The sequence below is a fragment of the Fukomys damarensis genome, unplaced genomic scaffold, assembly GCF_012274545.1.
Source record: "Fukomys damarensis isolate Sample0158 unplaced genomic scaffold, DMR_v1.0_HiC HiC_scaffold_10, whole genome shotgun sequence".
NCBI lineage: Eukaryota > Metazoa > Chordata > Mammalia > Rodentia > Bathyergidae > Fukomys > Fukomys damarensis.
In genome coordinates, this window is record NW_022900922.1 from 2122572 (window position 1) to 2142096 (window position 19525).

Here is a 19525-nt window from a genome sequence, read left to right on the forward strand (position 1 = left end):
GGAGGGGAGGGGGGAGAGAGAGAGACAGAGAGAGTGAGAGAGGGAGAGGGAGAGGGAGGGAGAGGGAGAGAGAGAGAGTCAAGCAAGTCTGGCGCGATGGCAGAACACCTGTATTCCCAGGCTGGAAGATCAAAAGTTCGAGCCCTGCCTGAGTGATTTAGTGACTTAGGATGTAGCTCGGTGACAAGGCCCAATGTTCAGGAAAATCCTTCTTACTCAGTACACTCTTTGTAGCCACACAAAGCGTGGTGTTTGATCACCACTGCCTCACGCATGACAGGCAGTAAGCACTGCTGAAATCTGTAGCGGGCTCTGCATCAGAAAGTGTGCTCTAAATACTACGATTTGTATCGTAAGCAGGGTATGTCCCCAGTTAGTGTCTGTTAACTCACTGCTGATCCACAACACGCCGATGACAGAATTTTAGAGCCAGGAGATAAAACTACATCCATAGTGAGGACATCGTCAGGCTCTCAGAGAAGTAGTAGAGTTGTACCGGGAGACGGGGGCATGCTAAGTACGAGCGAGAAGGACGACTTGCTGCAACATCTGCTCTGCAATCCTTAGCTCCCTGTTGCCTCTCACATTAGGGTGGTTGTCTCCGTGAATAAAGAAAAATCTGTGACTCTCACCTTGGGTAAAGAAGTGTCCTTTTCCATTCTGCTGCACCGTGTTTGGAAGAAGCACCCGGTCAACGTGGACTTTCTGGGGATCTACATCCCCCCCTCAAACAAGTTCTCGCTGAAGGCTCATGGACTGATAGGTGAGGTGTCTCCCAGCCGCCTGGCACGCGCAGTGCCACTCGAGGCCTTCGGTGTCTTGAAGGGCGGTGGTCGGGATCTGGGGAGATGGCAGGCGACACTCTGCAGCACACGTGGCAGCGTGGAGACTCCGGAATGCATCGGCTGGGTCCGTTTCACCTTCCAGACAAAGGTGTTCAGGGACAGGGTCTCAGCATCACTAATGGGGCAGCTAAAAGAGGGGTAGAACCATTTAAAGATTTTCTTTTACCTGCAGGGGGATGGACTGGTTTAGGAAGTCTGTGCTAACAAGCAGAGCTTGCGGGCCAACAGCATTTTAAGAAGGGTTGAAATGTAAGCATTCGACACCACAAACAGACCTGTGCCTGTGATTTGAGCTATGTACACCAGAGCTGACCTCACCCCACTGCCGTGAGATGAGGACTTTATGTATAAAGACACTGAGAAGCCGGGCGTGGTGGCGCACGCCTGTAATCCCAGCACCCGGGAGGCTGAGGCAGGAGGATCGCTGTGAATCCGAGACCAGCCTGGGCTACATAGTGAGTTCCAGCTCAGTCTCAACTACATAGTGAGACCCTGTCTCAAAAAACAAACAAACAAACAAAAAAAAAGACGCTGAGAGATTGCTGCTTTTTTACCTTTCCACATATCTTGCTTCACTAGGCCAGTTCATGCACGAACCAAAGATATACATCTCCAATGAGAGGCCAGGAAAGGACCCCAAGAAGCCCGAGGCAAGCATGGACGTGAAAGGACACAAGCTGATTGTCACCAGGTAGGCCTGGGATGCAGAAGGCGGTAACGAAGTGGGTTCCTGTAGGCCTGGACTCTTTTGGTAAAATACAAGAGTATAAAAAGGCATTTTGAGCTTTACCTCTGTCAAATGCAACAGTGCACCAAGGATAGACGCAAATGTCAACGTTTGCATGCGCACACTTCAGACAGCCCACCTTAAAAGCCAATAACGTCTGTATATGTAAGTGCACATCGTGAAATTCCAAGACTAACTGATCTATTTATTATTCTCCTCTCCATGCATTGGAAGCCCTATATATGGTCACAAGCTGAATAACTGAAAAAGTTGCTGTCCTGGCTGTCTCACTGTCACCGGGACAAAACAGTTGACACGCACAACTTGAGGGAGGAGAGGCTACATCTGACTCATGGCTTGGAGGCTCCGGTCCGCAGTTGGCTGCCTCCAAGGCGGAAAGGCAATGGTGGGGTGAGGCTGCTCACCTCATGGCAGCCAGGAAGCAGAGAGAGGGAGGAGGTGGGGTGGAGACTGACTCTCCGAAGGCTGGCCCCTGTGACATGCCTCTTCTGCCAGGCCCCACCTCGTAAAGTGCCTCCATGGTCTAATCACCTTCCCACAGCCCCAGCTGTGAACATATGAGACCATAGCACTCATCCAAAGGAAGAAATCATGAAAATACAATGAGTCATGGACGTGTGTGGTTGTATGTTTACATATGTTTGTTTGTATGTAAAACACTCTTTTTTTTTTTTTTTTTTTTTTGGTTTTTTGAGACAGGGTCTCACTATGTAGGCTGGTCTCGAACTCACAGTGATCCTCCTGCCTCAGCCTCCAGAGTGCTGGGATTACAGGCGTGCGCCACCACACCCGGCTTTGTAAAGCATTCTTTTTGAGTATAGATTTACCAAATGCATTTTTGTGTAGTTCTCTTGCACAAATCTTATCCACATGCTTCATCCCGAAGTGAGAACTTTTACACTTGCATAACATTCTGAGTGCAAACTTCTTATACATCGTCATAGTCTTTCTCAGTCTTTTAGTTGTCTCAACCATGCCTAATTTGATATTCTTTTAAAGCAATTTTTGTCTTTTAAGAATCTTTTTTTGTTTCATTTTGTTTTTTTATTTTTTGAGACAGGGGCTCACTATGTAGTTGAGACTGACCTGGAACTCACTATGTAGCCCAGGTTGGTCTTGAACTCACAGCGATCCTCCTGCCTCAGCCTCCCAAGTGCTGGGATCTGAACAATCTTAATAAAGAAGCCAGTGCAACTGCTTTCTTAGAAACAACTTTCTGACTTACTGCAAATGTTGGTGGCTTCCATATGCTTAATGAAATCATATGACAATCACAAACCATACAATTATAAGTGCCACTACAAAAAAATAGATTTGTGAACTAAAACAATGGATTCCTAGTGAGTACACCACTCAGCTGGTAGTGGTTTACAAGATAAGTGAACAGTGAGTTCCCAGTGGGCATCAGGGAGCATGATGAGGAAACGGTGAGCTCCTGTTGTTAGTGAGTTAAGCAAAGCCTAGTGAAAGAACATCTATTATATGACAAAATGTACCTGCTGGGCCTCGCTGAAACCCACTGCAAGAGCCTTAGGACGCAAACCTGAAGCAGAGCTGTGGGCTCAGCAGTGGGGTATTTTCGTGGCTTACTGATGACCATGCGTGCTACTTCTGCAAATCATTTGCTTCTTTGCCCTGCAAGTGGAGGACCTGAATTTTCTCACAAACAGCTTGCATCACCCTTAAATAAAACACTCATCCCTACAGTGAGAGTAAGAGGTATCTCAGGGCGAAGGATGAGGTTAGCCTACAACACTTTGGAGTTTGAGTCCTGCCTTCATCCCGCCCGTTAGTTCACTGCTTTTTACCTTGCTGGAAGGGTCCATGAGGTTCAACCTCTGCGTGGGTTATTTGAATTATATCACGAGACATGTTTCTTATTTGCTGGCCTTCCAACACGGAGCCCCAGGCTCTGACAGTACGTACAAGCTGGGTGAGGGGGTCGGGCAGAGGTGGTGATCAGAAGGGGCACAAAAGCCAGCGAGCAGAGGGTACCCGGTGTCTAGCTGTCCTAGGATAGCCACGCTCTACTCCCTGACCACACACACCGTTTTCCTTGCAGAGGCTTACAGAAAGACTACAGAACAGACATTGTGCTTGGAACAGACGTTCCCTGTTGGTTTGTGCACAACAGTGGAAAAGGTTTCATCGACGGATGTTACAAGGACTACTTCGTGCCTGAGCTCTACAGCTCCCTCAAATGGCCTTAAAGGTTTACAGTTTGGGAAATTCTCTGTGTAAATACACACCTTTTTCCTCTGTCACTTTTGTAGTCCTTCCTTGGTATGAGTAACTTTTAAAGAACCCAACCAATGCTAATTGAGTCCGCTAACACATCTGAAGAAAATAAATATTTTACAAAGAAGCTTTAAGATTTTATTGCATTTTTCAGAGGCTAAGGTGTGTTAGTCAAGGTGCCTTAAGGGACAGCGACTTTGGCAATTCAAGTCCAGGCACAGGCATTTGTCATAATGATTTCACTATTGTTGAACTGGGTCCTAACCTTGCAGACCGAGTATATTTTTCAGTTACACAGGGAAGTTCAGTTAGGAGAAAGCGGAACATGAAGATGAATACGGAGGTTATCAATCTTAGCTGCGCTGTGGAGACTTACACTGTCATCCTGTCACTCTCCGTAGAGATAACCTTGCTAATGTACCTGAGATGCCCACACACCTGGCTAAGAATCCCAGAGGGTGAAGGCAATGTTGCAGATGAAGCCTGAGGGCAGGCTGCTGAGGACCCACTCTTTCTTGGGAGAGAATCTGATTAGAACCAAACTATTCAAACTATTCAAGCTATCAAACTATTCTATTCGGCTTTGGTTAAGGCCTCACGTGAAGGAGGAGAATCTGTTTTACTCAAGTTCACCGATTTAAATGTTAATCTCACAAGATGCCCTCTGAGAAACTTTTATAATAACGTTTGATGAACTATCTGGGCGTCCATGGCCCAGTCATGGTGACATGAAATTAATCATGAGAACAACCCCTCTCTGTTCACACATTGTCCATGTAAGATGCAACACAACGGGGAGGTGTCTGCTTCTAAAATGGCAATCACCGAACAGTCTTGCTGCTCTGAGATGATTTGAAGACCTCCCTGGAGTTTCTGTCGCTCCTCGAATTCTTTACGCATTTAAAATGGCTCAGGATGCTACCTCAGGTGGCTAATTGTATAATATTGCCAGCACTAAACGCCAGAGATTCGTAGTGTCAGATTCTCTAGAAGTCCCTCCATCTGTGCGTGTGGCAGTAACACAGTGTGGACGCGGTCTTCTTAGCATTCTATGTAGAACTTTTGTCTGTATTTAAATGGTTTCTAAGAGTAATTGTCCCTCACTGTGACAACACACCAGACCCGAGGAGGAAGAGAGGCCTATTTCGTTTGGCTCCTGGTTTCAGAGGTGTCAGTCTGTGGTCCACGGCTCCCACGACGTTCAGGGCTGTAGGGAGGCAGAAACAGCAGGGTGGAGGGTGTAAGAGGAAAAGCTGCTCACTTCCTAACAGTCGGGATGCAAAGCTAAAGAGCCGAGAGGGACTGGACAGGAAACGGTCCTCAAGACCAGCCCGACGCTCCCTTCAGTCAGACCTCATCATTTATGTTTCCATCTTCTCCCAACAATGCCTTCACGTTATGGATCCGGACCTAATTTCAACTATTCCACGGAGGAAACGAGAGGCCTCCTAATCCAATCATCTTCCAGAACTCTACCTCTGAACCCATCAGCCTTTGGGGGGACTTTCAGATCCAAGCCATAACAAATACCATTTACATTCTAAACCTTGTATTAGACTTCACTTCAAAAACTAAGTAGTGGGGGGCTGGGGATTTAGCTCAGTGGAACCATGCCCGCCTGCAAGCTCAAGGTCCTGGGTTCGATCCCCAGTACCAAAAAAAAATAATAATAATAAAGAAAAAAATTAGTTCTAACAAAAAGCTAATGGAGCTTATCAGGCAAAAAATAAATTAAAAATAAATAAATAAATGAACTATAAGTTTGAAGTAAAATCCTAACTATTGTGTCTGTATTAGTGTAGACACTGGGTGGTAAGGTGCAAGTTTGATCTATTATAATTCTTTCCTTTGTTTACAATTTGCCTTTAAAACTTCCTCAAAAAAGTACACTTTCAAAGGCCACACTGGTGAAATTGCCCTTTAAAAAAAATTAAAGGAACACTTACATGAAACTTCCTTTCCAAAATTTAGTAAAACTCATTTTTCCTTCTAGAGAGTAGTCAAAACTCTTTTGGACATATCCAACTCACATTTAAACAAGCAAGTGAATCTCTTTAGATGAATTATAAAATATTAAAGAAGGTGATTATTTCTATAATCTAAAAATAACTGCAGTGCTAAAGAGGTAAGTAGCACAACTTTTTCATTATATTCTTCTATAAAAATAGCCAACCATGACACATTTTTCAAAATCCAATATATCTTTTCTATTTCCTATTTCAAAATACTAATCATAAAATGCTAATATTCAATACACACTTCAAAAGTGGGTCCTTATAATTAATTCTATTCCTTGGTAAAAACCTTGACTTTAAAATAGCTACCATTAGATATTTAAGTATAGTTGGATTCCTAGTATTTTATATGTTGCTCAGTAGCTATAAAAATAATAATGAAAATCTATGCAGGACATTGAGTAATGGAGTTCTAGAAAAAGAAATTAGATTTAAAATCATCTGTAGAAATAATTCAAATTATCAAACCTTCATAGTTGGCATCTTGAAAGTCATTTCTTGGAAAAATGATTCTATAATTGTTCATATGGATCTCTGTTGATAGGAGAAATAGGCTTTGTCTATATAATTAATTTTGAAGTTTAAATGAATAATCAGTCTTAGATTTCAAGTGAAGAAACCAAATGAACAGAAGAAAAGAACAACTTCCTCTGGCTGCCTCCTTATTAGCTCCTGAAACAACAGGATGCTCATCAATGAAGTAAAACTAACGTGAGAATGATCTAACACTTATTTATTCTTTGTAGCCCTTAACAATTGACACTGGATCAATAGTTTTACACACGATACTAGTATTTCATTTTTTTTGTTTTTTGAGACAGGGTCTCACTATGTAGTTGAGACTGACCTGGAACACACTATGTAGCCCAGGCTGGTCTCGAACTCACAGTGATCCTCCTGCCTCAGCCTCCTGAGTGCAGGAATTTCATGCATGCCCCACCACACCCAGCAGCTCTAATATTTAATTTTAATCATCACTTAATAAAGCTACTTTTAAAATTAACTATATATTTGTTCATTAGGACATTTTAACCTCTACATGTTTGGCTTGAGGTATATAGCTCAGTGGCAGTGTGTACTTAGCCTGCATTAGGTCCTAGGTTTAATCCAGATCCAGAGCACCAAAATATAAAATAAATAAAATCTCCAAGTTGTGAAACGTGCTATAGGCGATTCATGTCTTGGTAATTCAAATGAATCTCAATTACATAGAAACTAAAATCAGTAATACCGGATCTTTTTAAATTTCAAAATGAAGACTTATCTAGAAAGTTTTTGTTTTAATGTATCCTGATTTCTTTAGACACATGCCATTTGTTTTGCTTACTGGGAACTTACACATCATTTAAATCTTGGCTGATCTACTACGGGGCTACTATTTGTGAGACTTACTAACCACCTTTCGGGCTTTTATAAGCCTATGTTCAAAGCGTTCCTCAAGCATCAGCCTCTCAGTCATGGCTAAACCAATTAGACGTACATGTTTTACTCTCAGGAAAGTGTCAGCCTTATGTTCAAGGAAAATAGACTCTTGGCTCAGATAATACCTTGGTCACAGTTTATTTGCTTTTAAATTACCTTTAAATTACTATGCTTTTAAACTGCTGAAAATTAGATAAGTTGGGGGGGGTGGAAAGCTGTCCATCTAAAGATAGAACTAAATATTATTAAATAATGTCTTGTCTTAAGAAGTATCTTGCTCAATATCGGGCAAATGAACTAAGGATCGGGAATTATTTCAGTAAGGACTGGTCGGAGGTGTTAGTTTAATGCAAGTCACTCATGTTCTAAAGGAACCCTTAAGAGCCCTCAAGTGGCATCTTTTCTCCAGCCTTCTCCAAATGGAAGGAGATAAAAATGACCTAAAGATCCAATAAAGCCAAAGTAAAAGTCACATGGCTGTCTAAAAACACACAGTGCTTTTTATGCTATAAGAACTCAGAATGATTTTTTTCAACTTTTCACACTTCACAAATCTATTTCATGACTTTTTCTGAAACATCTAGTTAGAAAAAAAACATTTCCCTTTAATGGTATAATGACTCAATCATACAAATAATATTTCTAGGGTTTTTCAGTCAACTTAATAACCGACTTACAGTCAAGGCTGGCTCGTGCTCTCATTCTGTGCTTCCATGCCCCGTACAGGATGCGCCGTGGGTCTATGCCTGCCCTCCACTCTTGTCTCTCCTGTCCAGTGCAGGGCTCACCTACTGCAGACGCTCACGGAAGTGTTTACTGAATGAATATGAACTGTGTCAAAAAAAGCAGATAGGCGCTTGCAAGTCGATGCCAGAAGACAAAAGGGAAAATCAGCAAAGAAGACAACAGGATTTACTGCCATTCCAGTAGTGAAAACTCAGGGGATGTGGTCTTCTAGAACAGCAATGCTAATAATTTGGTAAGAGCTAAGCAGGGTGATAAAAATAATAGCTTTTCTAAATATGCAAGGACAAGCCTTACTGGAGAAAGAAATTAATGCAAGACATATCTGATAACAGGCTGCTGTAAAAGCCTTTCAAAACGCAACAGGGAGACAACTGACTCAATTAAAAAATGAGCAAAAGAGCTGACGAGATGCTGCACCAGACAGATGGCAAACGAGCAGCACACGAAAAGACGCCCAGGGCCAAATGTAGTTGGGAAATTGCAAACGAAAACAATGAGATGCCACCACACACAGAACGGCACAGTCAACGTTCGGAACACAACACCACACACCGGCAAGCGTGAGAGGCAAGAACTCTCCGTTTATTCTTGGTGGAAAAGCAAATTAGTACAACGACTTCTGAAGACAGTTTGGTGGTCTCCCGCAAAAGGAAACATAACTCATATGTAATCTAGCAACGATGATCCTTGAAATATACTCAAATGAGTTGAAATTTGCATCTGCACAGAAGTGTACATAGGCTGTTTGTAGCAGCTTCACTCTTAATTACCAAAAATTTGGAAGAAACCAGGGTCCTTCAGAAGCCAAATGGATAAAGTATGAAATGCTCAATGGAATACTATTCAGCATTAAATAGAAATGAGCTATCAACCCATGAGAAGACGCGGGAAATTTTAAATGCACATTAATCTAAAAAGGCTGCACACTGAACGATGCTAACCATATGGTGTTCCGGGAAAGACAAAACTAGGAGATGGTAAAAAGAACAGGGCCGGGGGCGGGGCGGGAGGAACGAGCGGAGCGTGGGTTCCAGGGCCAACCAGTGCTGCCCCGTGTTCAAAGCTGCAACGTCGGACACGTGCTGTACATTTGCAAAGTCCACGGAAACTACTCCAAAAATAGCCTCGTTTTTACAACAGAAAAGGGATAGTTTCTGATGCTTCGTGAGGAAAAGGCATCAGGATTTGATACATCTCAACACCTCTACTGTCCTCTAAGAACTTAGGAGAAAGACTGGTTTGTGGTCTAGGACCACATTTTTGTGCTTCAGATCTTTTTCAATAAATCTAACCAGATGTACACTATTTTATTTCATTCCAAGAGAATTTCAAGTAGATGCTGGAGAAAAGAATTACATGTGAGAAGCAGGAAAAGAATCATTTTCCTACAAAGAAAGCCACTGACTATATTCCAAACGTTGGGCAGAGGTTTATGTAATTTGTCACATTTTATGCATCACACTGTTATCAAGGACAGCTCCCTTCCTTATTGAAATTCTGCATCAGTACTCACACAGGCTTTGTATTTGGCTCCATTTATGAACAGCACCACCATCGATGTTAACTGAACACCCACTACAGCGGACCCTTGAGTTACGACCAGCTTCATATACAAACAACTTGGGCTATGACCGGAATTGTAGTTTTAACTTATGACCAAAGTCTTGAATTTCGACCCTAAATGCCGGTTGAGGCCTAGCAGATCTGCCAGAAGCAGATCCTAGTGGGCTGCAGACGCTCCCAAGGAGAGAAAGGAGCCAATTCCTGAAAGGGGACTTCTCCTTCCAAACAGTAACCCACTTCTATTTCATCCTCAATCCCTGTAAGCCAAGATGTCAGCCTGAGTGGTGAACACAGTGATATCCCTGTTTATGGTAAAAGAGGCACATTTTATAAATATTTGGTGACTATATTGGGAAAACTATTGGGTGTTTCTGGTAAATTGCACACATTATACAACGTTTTTTATTGTGAAAAGGTTACTTAATCGTGCTTTGGGAGGTTTGGAATGCACTATAGGTATTTCCATTATTTCTTATAGGAAAAAGTCTTGACTTACAACCGACTTGAGTTACAATCAGCCTTCATGAACAAATTGAGTTTGCAAGTCAAGGGTCCTTTGTACATACCAAGCTTTATGTCTGAGACTTTTTATGTATTTTCTTTTCTTTTAACTTTATATATTTCCCGCAGTTCTCACATCAGCCAAACAGGACTCGTTAGTTTTACCACTGAACATCAGCCCTTTAAGGTTAGAGATCTAGTGAGCACAGCGTCCAACATGTGGTCTGAAGTCAGCCCAACTACAGACCCAGCTGCTTTGCATCACACCACGCTGTGAAGCTGTCTTGGAGGGATGACAGAAATTATTACCCTTCTACTCAGTCCAAGCCAGATGGCCCAGGGGTGACACACAATCCCCGCTTGGTCAGGCAGCGTATCCCATCCTTTCCTTTGGAGTGATCTGCCCAACTCTAGGCCTTCTGTTTGAATCACCACAGAAGACAGTTGCTTTTTACGGGTGCTGCTGAAAGGTTAAGATATAAACCTAGAGATTTTGTGAGCCATCTTGCTCTTTTAAGAGTGCCTGAGAATGGTGCTAACAGAGAAATCACAGGCACAAAAACCAAGCCCTGTCACATTTAGATCCTGCTGCACTGGATTTGTTATGCAAATTGTAAATTTCTTGTGTGTGTGTGTGTGTGTGTGTGCGCGTGCATGCGTGTGGAACGGGAGGTATACACAAGTATGAGGTAGGTCTCCAAACTTCGGCATCCCAAAATACATTCCTTATTTACTTGAAAATGTATAGTTCAGACACTGCTAATATGATGCAGGTACTAGGTAAAACAGCGTGGCAGTTCCTCAAAATATTAAATGTGATATAACTTATAATATGACTGTGCAGTTCTACCACTAGGAACCCAAAGCATAACCCACAGAAAGTCTCATACACTAATGTCACAGCAGTATTCCGAACAGCCAAGAAGCCCATCACTGACGAGTGGATGAGCACAATGTGGCACATCCACATGACAGAATGTATGGCAATAAAAGAAATGAAGACTTCTCACGTGCTACAACATGGACGCGTCTTGTCAACACTATGCTAAATGTAAGGCAGATGCCCACTGTACAAAAACCACCCACATATTACTCCATTTATTTAAAATGTCCAGAATAGGCAAATCTAAAGAGATAGAAAGAACATTAATCATTGCCAGAACTGTGGACAGGGTTTCTTCTTGGGGTAATAGAAAAAATCCTCAAAACTTAGTAGAGATGGTTACACATCTCTGTACATATACCAGTGGATTATACACTCTAATGGGTGAATTCTATGTATGGTGTGTGAATTATATCACAATAAAGGTATTATCATAGCTTGCCTTTTTAAATTTTAATTATATTTACATTACTGTTCAATTACTATTCTACTGAAAATATAAATTAAGAGTATTTGAAGGATTTCTTCCAATTATAGGATTCTAAATTGTCTTATACAAAACACTTTATAATATTTTTAATGAAGATCAAAAAATCATCAAAGAAATGTTACAAAGAAAAGAAAAAAAACAAGGTTAAAATTATACTTTTGATACTTTTAGGAGAAATAATTAGAATTTTCTATAAATTTAGCTAAACAACTATACAATAATATTTAAATAAGTCCATTTGTTTTATACAAAGAAATACCCTAACACAGTAGAGTCTCACAATATTTTGGCAAACACCAATTTGATGCTTTAGGATTTTAATGCATTGTTAATAAATTTTCCAACTCAGGCAAGTTTAGAAATGTCTTCATATTGAATTCCTTCAACTCTGCGTCCTTTTAAAGGGCCCTAAAATTAAAATAATTTAAGAAAAGATTAAAAACATGAATTTTAAAAGTTTTTAAAATGACATCACATTTATGGATACAAATTTATCTTTTCCATATCCTTAAAATATCATGAAGGTATCTAACGTTTCTATACACCTATGGATTTTAAAAATAATCTATGGCATCTCCATTTTTACAAAAGCTATTTTCTCCAAAGCTATTTGACATGTGGTACCAACAGATGTCGCGCTAGAGACCAGCTGGCCACTTGGCATGTCCCCTGGTCAGTGGGTGTGGCCAGAGAGGGCGCTCCAGCCCAGGCAGTGAACCCCAACTAGGCTTCCCTTGAAGTCCCTGTGCTCCTCTGTGGCCTCCCTGACCAGCAACTGTAGATGTCACATGTTGGATATGACAGGGCCACTCACGGAAAGGATCCTGCAGACACAAGTCACCACTTAGAAAAGGGCTATATTCCGATTAAAACATTCACTTTTGAGGCAAGACGGGGATCACAAGTTCAAGCTGAGCATGGACAACTTCGTAAGTTAATGAGACCATGTCAGAAAATAAAAATAAAAGGGCTGGGGATGTTGATCAGTGCGAAAGCCCTGGGGTTCAATTCTAGAACCACCCTAAAAGACAGAAAGAAAAGTACCTATTTTTGACTTGTAATATGTCTACATGTTTGCTCCTTTATCCACTGGGGCAGGGGGTATTCTTATGGCTAATATTTTTATAAGAAATACAGATATTCAAACTTGCTTATCTAGTTAATAAGGTCGGTCTACACTACAGAAAATGGGTCCAACTTTCTTCTTCCCTTCATATCCACAGAAAAGGAACAGGAAACGCTTCCAAAGCAGAGACGGCCTGGGCACACAGAGCCTCAGAGCACAGGCTCTTGGCCCGCCCTGCCCAGGTTCAACTCCCACCCCCGGAAAGTGCCTGTACATTTCTGTGTCCCCGGTGGGGGTGACAGCAGTGCCTGTGTAACTGAGGTGTTGGAAAAACAAACAAATGTATACATATTTAATGCTTAGAACGATACTTGGAATGAGGAAAGGTCAACAGAGTTCAACTGTTACTATTAAATCTTTTCGTTACAATTAGGAAAGTGATCGTCTCTTTAGCAGAATACAAAACACTCTAATCCTGGGCTGAGGTTTTAATATTTTAATATGTGTAACTAAGAATCTTAACTTCTTTGAAAATGCTTTTTAAAGTTTCAGTCTTTTAAAATAATGATTATATCGAAAGGAAATGAGTTCCTAGATAAAGCACAGGCTAGGCTGAATTTTTCATTACTGTGTTTAAAGCTGTATGGTCAATTACATGCTTCTGATAACTCAGCTCTGGGGCAGAAGGAAGCCAGACACTGGGGATCGTTAGACAAAAAGATGAAAATCTGAGGCTGTTTAAGAATAATTTATCAGGCCAGGGATTTAGCTCAGTGGTTCTGCCACAGGCCTCACAAGCGCAAGGACTGGAGTTCAATCCCCGGTACCAAAAAAAAAAAAAAAAAAAATTTATCAACTATTAAAAATCTGCTGTCAGTACTCTGCCATAAGGAAGGCCGAGCTTCAGACACTTACAGCTAAGTGGAGGGACTGTGAGCCTCACTCTTAAGTGAGATAAACCGGACACACGTTTAAACACTGCACGGTTTCTGTGGTGTGAGAACCCAAAGTGGAAATAAGGACTGAAAGGTGTAAGAGATGTTGGGAAATGGGAAGAGAAACAAGGAAGGAGGAAGAGAGAAAGGAAAGGGACAGGAAAAAAGTGAAAATGGACAAAAATGGAAACAAAGCTTTCGTACAAAGGGAGGGGAGGGGGCCGGAGGGGAGGAGGGGACATGGGAGGAGGGGCAGGATGTACCATGGACAGGTGCGAGCTCCCTGCGGAGTGCTACCATTACGTAGGCCTGAAATGTACCAACAAAGGTTTCGCTATATTAAAAAAAAATGAAAGTTTAATAATTTTTTTAAATCTGCTGCAGAAATGATAAAAATAGCAGAAGAAACCACTAGAAAAGTTTTAGGGACTCAAAAAAGAGGAAACACATGCACATATAAACAGACATGTTTTTGAAAATGGGGGCAGGCAGGGGGGAAAAAGAGGAAGATAAAGAACCAAAAAACTGGAAAATATCCTAATGCGGTGGCACACACCTGTAATCCTAGCACTTGGGAGGCTGAGGCAGGAAGATCACTATGAGTTTAAGGCCAGCCTGAATTACATAGTGAGACCCCCGTCTCAAAACAACCAAAAAAATTTTTTTAAAAAAATAAGATTTTCTTTTCCAGAAGTACATGTTGCTTGGCAACTAGGTGGAAAGGTTTTCATGTGGTTTTGTTCATAGGTTCTATCTCAACACATCCCTCTGAGCAACTAAAGCATCAGAAAAACAAGATGAAGCTGTGAGTACATTAGTGACAGAAGAAACTGGCTCTTGATAAAAACACAAAGACTGAGCCGGGTGTGGTGGCACAGGCCTGTAATCCCAGCACTCGGGAGGCTGAGGCAGGAGGATCGCTGTGAGTTCAAGACCAGCCTGGGCTACACAGTGAGTTCCAGGTCGGTCGCAACTACATAGTGAGACCCTGTCTCAAAAAAACCAAAAAAAAAAACATACAAAGACTGGACAGGAACAGACCACATATTAACAGGGCTGTTCCCTGGGCTCGGAGGTCATGGGTGATTTTTAGAATTATTTATACGCAATAGTAATTTTCAAGTTTTATACAATGAATACAGACTCCTTTTGTAATGAGAAAACAAAAGGCTTCATCAACGGCAGAACTGCTAGAGAAAATAAGGTTACAGATTTCTTCTAAATGGGATAGAAAGCCAGGTGTAGCAGTGCCCACCTGCAATCCCAGTATGTGAGCGGCTGAGGCAGAAGGGTCACCATGAGTTTGAGGCCTACGTGGGCTACACAGTAAAGTAAGTTCAAGGACAATCTAAACTACAGAGCAAGATCCTGTCTCAAAACAATAACGACTACAACAACAACAAATCTAAATGGCAAACAAACAACCCACACTCTAAAATAAACAGTGATCAAATTGAAAAGGAACAGAGAAAAACTTAAAGGCATTTTTAGGTTTTTGTCTTTGTTAAGCAAACTTACAGTTTCAATGACGATAGTAGCTGAAAAAGTCTTTTCATTGATGGATTCTAGGGTTCCTTCATTTCCTCTGTAACCTCCATTTAAAACTAGAATTCTTTTTCCTAGAGTAGATAAGAATATAAAACTTAATGCAAAGAAATGTGCACTTTATTAAACCAAAATTCCTCACACTGAATGAACATACGAAAACTGAAACTGCTCTTAGAAGTTTTTCATCACATAAGAAATGGGTAGAATTCTACTGTGCCATTTGTAAACACTAACATATGACTCCTCATTTTTCTGATTTGTTAAAGGAATAGGTTTTTAGATTGTAAAGAGTTCAAGGTACTTGGAGAAAATGTTCAGAGCCTAGAAAAGCAAACAAAATTCCAGGAAATTCAGCTACTTTATTTTATCTCTTTTCAAAATTCTTACGATAGCTTGGCAGTTTTATAAAGATTTAAGCTGTATGACTCAACAATTTGAAGTGTTTTCCCAAGAGAAAGCAAATTACAGTATCCACACAAAGATTTATAGAGGACCGCTCATAGCAGTTTTATCCATATCTATCAAAAGTATCAATAATTTAAGGTCTACCAACAGGTCACTGGACAAACTGCGGTGTGCCTGTCCGATACAAACGATTCAGCAATAAAATGAAGGCAAACAATGAGAGAGACACAACAACACAGGCCAACTAGAACCACTGTGTGACGTGAAAGAAGCCAGACCAAAAGAAAAGAAGAAAAAACAAGACACACAATATGATCTTACTCACATAAAATTCTAGAAAAATAGGAACTAATCTGGAGTGACAGAAAGCAAATCTCTGGCTGCCTGGGAAGGAAAGAGAGCAGAGTAGAGGGTGGGATAGAGGTTATCAGAAAGGGAAGTAAAGGCGGATATTGATCATCTTGATTATACAGATGGTTAAAACAGTATTCGTATCTGAAAACTCATCAGTGCATTTTTTATTATACCGGGGATCGAACTCGGGTCCTTGCACTTGCAAGGCAGGTGGCAGAACCACTGAGCTACATCCCCGGCCCCGATCAGAGCACTTCTGACACGAGTGTGATTTACTGTACATTGGAGGTATCAGTGGTGCCGAACCTGTGGCACACGTGCGCAGTGGGCTGCCGCACTGAGAGCTCTAGAAGGTTCACCATCTCTTAGTACATATGTGGGTCAGTTCGGTAAAACACATTTCTAACTTGTAAGAAGAGTTATTCCAGAAGAAAAGAAATATGATAGGGCCAGGGAATCGGCTCAGTGGTGTCACTGCCTGCCTCGCAAGCGAAAGGCCCGAGTTCGATCCCTGATTGGTACCAAAAAAAAAAAGAAAGAAAGAAAGAAAAGAGAAAAAGAATATGATGAGTGGAGCGGGGAGTGGCAGCACACACCTGTAACCCCAACACTCTGGGAGGCTCAGGCAGGAGGGTCATGAATTCCAGCCTAGTCTGGGCAAAGTAGCAAGTCTCTGTCTCAAAAATAAAAAATAAAAAAAGGGGCAGGGGATGTGGAATGGTGTGAGGGCCCTAGGTTAAATCCTCAGTACCAAAAAAAAAAAAAATGTAAGTGGAAATTCCAAGACTGACGTTATCAATGTACCAGAATGATACTGCCGACAAGACTGAGTCAGAGGCAAACTACCTAACCAAGCAGGGCTTACATTTGTACGAACACTCAAATAACAGGGGTAGTTAGTTAGAAAAAGTAAGTAGGACAGACTTCCTACTATCTCAAGTAGATAACCAAACATACTCATCAGTGTAATATGACTGATTTTATCCATATATATCTGTTTGGACTCAGGGGTGGTGGATGTTTTCTGGAAAGGGAAAATTCATTTAGGACACAAAATCTCTTGATTAGATGACTATCATGCTCCCTGAAGTCATACGGGGATTTGTTACCTCAGCAATTAATATTTCTGAAAGGGAAACACGTCTCTAACCATCAAGTAATATCAAAAGCTATGGTTTTAAGAATGAAATCGCTCATTTTGATGGCACATGCAGTAAACGGTCCACAGATTTACCTGGTGCTGGAATCACTGTCTCTAAATGAGTCTGGTCAAGTTTCAGTTTGTCTCCAGAACCAATCATCTTCACAACAGCTGTGTATTTGTCAATTACTTCCTGTTGTGCAAAATGAATATTTTTGTAACAGAAGAAATATGTGAATGCTAAATTAAAAGGACAAAATAAATAAAAGCAAACAAAATTCTAATTAGAAGATAAGAGTTAACTCTTACAGTTCTCAGTAAAGAACTCAATTCAAAGCGTAAAGATTTCGAGCCAGGGATGTAGCTCAGTGGCACAGCACCTGTCTGGCAAGCACAACGTCCTAGGTTCGATCCCCAGTACCACAAAAAAAAAAAAAAAAAAAAAAAAAGAAGCTTAAAGTTTTCAGTTGAAAAGAAAATGAAAATAGTAACCTTAGAATAATAATTTAAGAAATTTTAATTTAAGAAACCTAGCTGGGGCGATTTTGCCCAAAGAAGGGCAGTTTCTATATGCAGCAGGCTGGGTGTTAGAATGAATTGTATTTAGGAAAGGCAAAAAGCAGAAAGGGCTGGAATTTCAAAATCTGGAGCAGCCAAGACAGTTCCCACAACATTACACAGAAAACCCTTGTTCAAGTGGTACGGGAATATTGCCCAGCAATGACCAGAACAGGTTTTACTGATGAATTAGCAACATGGGCATGTTGAGTGTTTTTGTTTTTCCTATCAGGGATTGAACTCGGGTCCTTGTGCTTGCGAAGCAGGCGGCGGCACCTCTGAGCTAAATCCCTGGCCCTCATGCTGAGTTTTTTACATGGCACCTATGGGATTTCATGTAAACTATGCCCAACAAGAAAACAGACCAAGGTTAAGCACGGTTGGACAAGAAGCATTTCTCTAACAATTATGTGTTCAGACTTCATTTTATAGAATAAGCAGAACCTTAGACACAAAACTTGGGACACGAGGATTTGACTTGCAAGGAATTTCAAAATAGTTTCACTTGGTTACCTGCCAGCTTTTTTCAGAAATTCAGTACATAACTTCATATCCTCACCTGAACGATACCCTTTTTCTTATGGTATTTCTCTCCAAGTTTTTTGGTTATAATTTTCACAATGATTTCCTAGAAAATAACAGCAACAAAAACAAATTTAAAAATTTTTAAATGAAGGAAAAGATATAAATTTATCTTTTATATTTTACTTCTTTCTAAACCACATTTGCCAAAATCCATACTAAAATATAATTGGTCTGCTAAATAAGAAAGTAGGGAGTTCTAGTCTTTCCTAATGGTGTAACCAACCTTTAGTTAGTAATCTTTTTTTTTTTTCTTCTTCACATAGTTACCAAGGGAGTGAGGTGACATAAAATCACTGATTTCTACAATGAAATAAAATTTAGGACTTTTTTGGGTGTTTGGGTGTGTTACCAGGGACTTGATCCTAGGGCCTTTTCCCTGAGCTACATCACCATCTTATTTTTAATTTTGGGAGAGTCTTATTAAGTCACTCAATTGCCCCTGATGGGTTCAAACTTGTAATCCTCCTGCCTCAGCTTCCCAGAGTCCTGGGATTACAGGCGTGTGCTGCCGTGCTCAGTCAAGATCTAGGACTCTTGTCTGTGAATCTCCACCCCTTCAATTCACGCCTGCCACAGACAGCTTCTTTCTCTCTGTTCATTCAAGACAGTGAAAGGTACCAAGGACATCACATTTCTGGTGCTTGCTGCTACTAGAAACTGATTATAAGTTTTACTGAGGATTGCAAACAGGCTGTGAGGTTATGCACGATACTTTTCACAATGTTCTTTTCTTAATAGGTTGCTTTGAATTTTTCATATAAATAGGACCCCTCCAGATCAGTTTTAGCTAAAATTATTCTTCTGAGAATCTCATCACGAATGAGAGCGGAATTTGGGCTTATGTCCTATGAATCCTAAATTTGCTGTTTTATTGTTGCTTTGTGATTTGGACTCTCTAAAGGCTAATAATGAAATGAAATTGCCTATATTCACTTCAGGGGAAGGCTATTTCATAGTAGAAAGACATGGTTAAGGGAAAACATCAATGGTCTTATTCTTATGGCTCTACTCTGCTGAGACTTTCTAACTGAGGCCAATTAATACCAAAACATCTCTGATTCAACCAAAATATTCCTAGGTTACATTTCTCAGACTCTCATGGGATCATACTCTACCTATCCGACGATAATTTACCACATCACTTTCTTACAGCAGATCTGTTCAAACTATGTTTTTCCTGAGTTTAAGAAATAAAGCCCTCCAACTCTGTCTCTGTGAAATGCTGGTTATTATTTTAATAAACTTGTTATCCATTTCTTTTTTATCCCCCATTAAGTTTATTGGTACATACTAGGTATACAGTTACATTCATCATCAGGATCTTGTACGTTTACAGGACAGGTCTTGGTTCTTATTTTTCCCATTCCCCTGCCCTCCCTCCATCCTTCCCTATTTACAAAGACTTTGTTTTCAGATTTTTCCATTTCTCATATTTTTCTTTTCCCTACTTTCCTTTCCCCTACCCCTCCCACTTCCCCTAC

General features: G+C 40.9%; 2 protein-coding genes and 1 long non-coding RNA gene across 6 annotated transcripts in view; 1 reads left to right on the top strand and 2 right to left on the bottom strand.

Annotated features, from left to right (window-relative positions):
- Itih2 (inter-alpha-trypsin inhibitor heavy chain 2) overlaps window positions 1–15676 on the top strand; it is a 50849-nt gene extending 35173 nt beyond the window's left edge. The window contains exons 19-21 of one of the 3 annotated variants that reach the window (XM_010621386.3): window positions 591–763; window positions 1425–1536; window positions 15557–15676. In XM_010621386.3, coding sequence (XP_010619688.1) covers window positions 591–763; window positions 1425–1536; window positions 15557–15608 — 337 coding nt within the window. In that variant the 3' untranslated portion in view covers window positions 15609–15676. Of the gene's footprint in view, window positions 1–590; window positions 764–1424; window positions 1537–1806; window positions 1899–3655; window positions 3905–15556 lie in introns of those variants that run through there. The other 2 variants (XM_010621384.3, XM_010621387.3) reach the window with 2 other exon arrangements.
- The window catches only part of Kin (Kin17 DNA and RNA binding protein), a 44309-nt gene continuing 25541 nt past the window's right edge, over window positions 758–19525 (bottom strand). The window contains exons 10-13 of one of the 2 annotated variants that reach the window (XM_010621389.3): window positions 18019–18087; window positions 16995–17094; window positions 14972–15072; window positions 758–972 (exon numbers count right to left, since the gene is read on the bottom strand). In XM_010621389.3, the coding sequence (XP_010619691.1) occupies window positions 961–972; window positions 14972–15072; window positions 16995–17094; window positions 18019–18087 (282 nt within the window). In that variant the 3' untranslated portion in view covers window positions 758–960. Of the gene's footprint in view, window positions 973–11672; window positions 11861–14971; window positions 15073–16994; window positions 17095–18018; window positions 18088–19525 lie in introns of those variants that run through there. The other variant, XM_010621388.3, reaches the window with a different exon arrangement.
- LOC109117939 lies at window positions 3832–8713 on the bottom strand. The gene is made up of 2 exons (XR_002025254.2): window positions 7946–8713; window positions 3832–5038 (listed from the first exon to the last, which is right to left on the bottom strand). It is a non-coding gene; the product is annotated as an uncharacterized LOC109117939 (long non-coding RNA).